Source organism: Helianthus annuus, chromosome 12, assembly GCF_002127325.2.
Source record: "Helianthus annuus cultivar XRQ/B chromosome 12, HanXRQr2.0-SUNRISE, whole genome shotgun sequence".
NCBI lineage: Eukaryota > Viridiplantae > Streptophyta > Magnoliopsida > Asterales > Asteraceae > Helianthus > Helianthus annuus.
In genome coordinates this window covers 20,156,785-20,162,318 of record NC_035444.2, presented here as the reverse complement: position 1 = coordinate 20,162,318, position 5,534 = coordinate 20,156,785, and the positions used below count along the sequence as shown (strand labels likewise).

Sequence of the window (5,534 nt, the reverse complement as noted above, 5' to 3'; positions counted from 1 at the left end):
AGAAGGCCAAACACCTGTTTAAGGCAAAACATCTGTTTAAGGTCAAACATCTGTTTATGGCCAAACATCTGTTTAAGGTCAAACAACTGTTTAAGTCCAAACATCTGATATAGAAGGCCGGACATCTGTTTAAGGCCAACCATCTGTTTACGCTTCTTCTTACTTGGTTACGGTTTTTCTGAACACTCTACTTGGAATTACTTAGACAAAATTTGAAGTATATAAATAAGCTATTGAATGAGATGACTTAAATAAATTATTGGGAGAAACAGGCACAAATTAAATATTTTTTAAAAACTGTAATATATGATGGACACTTATTAAACCTTAGTGGCCAGAGATAACGGTAAAAACCAATAAAGAACAACCACATCCACTGATAATCCTATATAAATTATGATATAAGATGATAAGATTAGAAATGCTTAAAGATTACAAATGTTTGTAGATAAAAAAGTTGTTATTTGGGTTTATACAATATATATTATAAATTGTTGCTTCTCTTCATACACGTAAGTTTTAAACATAAATATTGAATATTGAACATCTCAATATTTATTTAACATATACATTATAATATGCAAAGAAAGGTCATACTCATCTATTATAATATTAGAACAAAACAGTATAATAAGCAGATAAGTTTTAGGGAATTCAAAACCACACAATCAGTCCAAAACATAACAGCACCAAACACCCAAAACCAACAAAACGAAAACCATAAGTTTAACGTGACAAAAGCATATGAAATCAACACGTAAATGTTTTCGAAAATACAGAGAAAACTATTTCTCAATCTTGAGAATCAAAAGCTTCGAAACACCAGCATCTTCATCCTGAGACAGTTCATCACTCATGCGGCTAGGGCTGTAAACGAATCGAACGAACACGAACGAGGCCTTGTTCGTGTTCGTTCGTTAAGAAAACAAATGTGTTCACAAACGGTTCATGAACACTTACCAAACGGGATTTTATGTTCGTGTTCGTTCATTAAGGAAATGAGCGTGTTCACGAACGGTTCACGAACACAAGCGAAGACAAATAATTTGGCGAACGCGATGAAGGATAAAGGTCGATGGCCCAGAGAGTATCACTAGAACTTGAATCCCTTATTGTGGAACGGAGGTAGATCATATTCGTCGACGTAAATAATGAGAAAAGAAAGGGAAATAGTGCATAAACAAGGTGAAAGGGGGTTTCCTAGTTTAACTGTTAAGGTAATGATATAAATAAAAGTTTAATAGTATAAAAAGTATAGATAAAATATATGAAAGTATAAAAATCTTTAATTAAAACATGAACATACGAACATAAACGAACGCAAATGAACGAATGTTCACGAACACCTTACCGAACGTTCACGAACACAATTGAACGAATGAGACCTTTGTTCATGTTCGTTCATTTAACTAACCGAACGGAATTTCTTGTTCATGTTCGTTCGTTTATTAAACGAACGAACATAAACGAACTTCCGGCCGAACGGTTCACGAACTGTTCGCTGAACGTTCGGTTCGTGTTGGAACCCGAAGGTTTATTCATGTAGGTTAGCATAGTTTAAGGGTTGATTATGTACTTGTTTATTTCTTATGTTTTGGGTTGATTATGTAAGGTTTGGGCTAGTGTAGGTGATGTCGCATGGGCTTAGGTTATTGGCCCAGTTTGTTTAGTATTTAAGCACACCTCTACTATTGTTTGAGGTTGTTGATTTGGTTAACAGTTGGGGGCGACATCAAGTAGAGGAACCGAGTTCCTTTCGATTTCTTGTATCAGTCTTAGCAAGTCTTTGAATGCAAGTTATCGGTTTGTGTTTTGATTATTGCTTTCATCTTGTTTATTAGTTTATATTCTTGAATCGACTTGTGATTGATTTCCGCGCTTTCACAAGTTAAAGTTTGATATCATTGAGAGATCCTCACGGGTTTTACAATTGGTATCAGAGCCATTGAAGCCATTCAAGGGCTCGGTTTTGATATCATTCGGATTCAAGAATCGTTTGTGCTACTGATCTATTTTGTTGCGTGTTTTTGCAGTGATATATTCAAACTGTTCATGACCGATTTATCAAAAAGTATACTGATTTTGGTTTGTTGATTTCTGAAAAAGGTGTTTGCTGAATTTACGGGAAGTTGGTGGTCAATAGATTCAAAGATTACAATATCTTTGAATTTTGGAAGTGCTGAAAAATCGGGATTGCGAGTAAACAGATCTTATCGTTTATTCTTTTGCAGGTTTCGACTCGCAACCATCTAGTTGCGGTTCATCACGTTCTGGTTACGACTCGCAACCATCACTGTTGCGGTTCATCACGTTTTGGTTTCGACTCGCATTCACCACGGTTTCGGTTCATCCTGTTTCAGCTGCGACTCGCAACCATCAGTTCAGTCTCCACTCGCAACCAAAGCTGTTACAACTCGCAACCTCGGTTTCGGCTCATTCTGTTTTAGTTACGACTCGCAACCTCAGCAGTTACGACTCGCAACCACAGTAGATTTGACTCGCAACCCCAACTGTTACGACTCGCAACGACACTGATTTACGGACATTTGGACTGTTGACTTTTGGACTTAAAACAAAAATTAATTAATTAATTAACTGATTAATTAAACATGTCGTCAAACAACAGTGAATTGACTGCCCTTAATCAACAACAAGAATTGGACTCAAAGCTTGGAACTACAACACGCATTCCCAGGTTAACTGATGCTAATGATTTTCCCGAGTGGAAGTGGCGCTTTGAACAGCATCTGAAGGTTAAGGATTACAAGCTGTGGCGAAGTATTTTAAGAGGACCTAGGGAGATTATGATGGAAAGCCCCACAGAACCAGATGTCAAAATAAAGAAGCCTCGAGATCAGTACACTGAAGATGATTTGCTCATTGTTGAAGAAGATGATCGAGCTCTTTCCTACTTAACCATGGGTTTGGGTCCTGATATTGCTATTGGTTTTCGCACCTGCAAATCTGCCAAAGAATTGTGGGATTCTCTGATCGAGGTATATGAAGGAAACGAAGACATGAAAGAGAGCCGAAGAAATTTGCTGCAACAAAACTTCAACAATTTCAACCATATTTATGGTGAAACGATAGACAATCAGATTCAGAGATTCGTGAAGCTAGTCACTCAAATGCAAATGGAAGAAATTCATACAACAAATGCATCCTCAAATCGACAACTTCTCAATGCACTACCAAAGAGTTGGGATCATCATGTTGCTATGATCAAGAAGACAAAAGACCTAGCTAGATGCACTCTGTCAGAGATGATCTCTCACATTAAGGCATGCGAACTGGATGATAAGCAAAGAGAAACAAATTACAAGAACAGTATGCTAGCTGCTGGTTTCTCCATTGCTCCCGCCTCCTCCAACAACAACAGCAACACAGCCTTATTGTCTCAAGGAGGCTTTCAGATGTTTCGCAATACTTCATCCGCTTCTCCAACTTCAGCAAAGGTGCACTCATCTGGATCCTCAAATCAAGTCGTTTCTCCAGCTTCTCCTGCTTCAATTCAAAATGCTGGAAATGTCTCTACTGTTGCTCCTACCTCTGCCTCCGCTGCAAACAACGAAATGATGGCCTTCTTCGCAAATCAATCAAAGGAAAAACTGGATATAGCAGCTTCAGTGATCAACTGTCTGAATGCTTTCATTGCAGGAAAGCTTGATCCACCAAAGTGGAGTCCTGATGATCTGACACAGGTTCATCCAGATGATGTTGAAGAAATGGATATCACCTGGCAGATGGCAATGGCAGCCTTCAGAGCCCAAAAGTTTGTGAAAAGAACAGGTAAAAACAGGTGGGGAAATGCATGGAATGGAGCTGCTAAAGTACCCTTCAATCTTCGTTGTTTCAACTGTCATGAGGAAGGACACTATGCTCGAAACTGCCCGAAGCCACTTGTAAACAGAGATCAAACTCCTGCAACTCCTGCTCAACCTGCAACTCCTAATCGAGAAAGAGCTCTTGTGACCACTACAAGTATAGCAGATGCTGCCGCTTCTGGAAGTCCACAGCCGCAAGGATTAGCACAAGCACTGGTGGTGCAGCCCAACATCAACTTTGATTGGTCTTCAGAAATTGAGCGTCTGAACATATCAGCTCCAGAGAATCAAACTGCTACATCCAACATTGCTTTCATGACTTCAAGCGAACATGGCCCAAAGCCAGAGGAAGAGACTGCAGCTGATGATTTTGCATTCATGACTCAAATCCTGTCAGCACCTGTCAAAGGTCTCACGAAAGAAGAGGTAATTTCTGTTTTCTGCACTCCTGAATGTAGGGAACGAGTTGAGGCTTATAGAATTCACAACGCTGAGCTAATCGAAGACTATAATGAAATTAAACGGAAAAATTTCACTTTAACGAAAAACGAAAAACTTTTCAAAGAGAAAATCGAAGCTCAGCGTAAGGACATCGTTCAACTCAAGGACGATGTTAGTGTAGCTACGGCCCAACTCATCATAGTCAAAGAAAAACTGTGTGAGGTGACTAAAGAACTGGAGAATGTTAGGGATAAATACCAAATTAATCAGTTAAACATTAAAAAATTCGATTCCTCCAGTAAATTAGTCAAAAATCTGTGTGATCAACAATTAGCATATTCTAAAAAGAAAGGGTCGGGATTGGGTTATAATCAGACTCCACCTCCGTACAATGATAATTACACTTATTTACCAATGACTGAGGAGGAGATGCTGAACGAAAGTAAAATGACCTATGGTTCAAATAACAACAAATCGTCTGTCCATAACAGACATGTTGAGCCACAAAAGTCTACACCTTTGAATTTTGTTCATAAAGGGACAATTGATCCTAACGTTTCATCGTCATGTGCAGATGATAGCTCTGAAGTAAAGTGTGGTGATGTTCATGGGAGTGAACCAGTCGTTATTTCAAATGTTTCTGAACCATATTTTGAACATTATTCTGAACCAACTGAGTCTGACATTGCTTTTACTAGTTCTTTGTTTGCGTCGTTTTCAGCTTATGTTTCATCTTGTGAGCCTGTTGTTTTGGGCAAAACTGATAATGTTTGTGTGGATGATTTGAACAATAAGTGTGGTGATTGTTTTTCAGCTAATGCTTGTGATCCTAACATCTCTAATGTTTCAGCTTGTGAAAATGTTACAGGCGAGGTCCCTCAGGATGCATTCAGTGAAACCACTGAAACGACTTCTCAAGAAAATCAAGAGTATCCTGATTCTTCTTCTGAATCTGTCTCAGTGGGTGTCCCTAATGTTGAATCTAGTGGGACCCCATTGGAAACTGTGTTAACTAATGAACCTGAATCTGTGTCACAAGATCAATGCTCTGAGGAAATGCATGTTGATGAAACTTCTTCAGGCTCAGAAAAGGAACCTGAATCAGTTTCACATGACAAATGCATTGAGGAAGAGCATATTGTTGCGACTTCTTCTTGTTCGGGAAGTGAACCTGAATCAGTTTCAGATGATAAATGCCTTGATAAAACGCATTTGGATGAAACTCGTACATGTTCAAGTTCGGAATCAAGATTAAGTAACAATGAAAAG

The 5,534-nt window shown here is 38.7% G+C and overlaps 1 protein-coding gene across 1 annotated transcript; it reads left to right on the top strand.

Moving 5' to 3' along the window:
- Positions 1-3,717: 3,717 nt before the first annotated feature.
- On the top strand, positions 3,718-4,876 carry LOC110896464. The gene is made up of 2 exons (XM_022143795.2): positions 3,718-4,250; positions 4,840-4,876. Exons 1-2 carry the CDS (start codon positions 3,726-3,728, stop codon positions 4,855-4,857), a joined length of 543 nt encoding a protein of 180 aa, XP_021999487.2. The 5' UTR covers positions 3,718-3,725; the 3' UTR covers positions 4,858-4,876.
- The last annotated feature ends 658 nt before the right edge of the window (positions 4,877-5,534 follow it).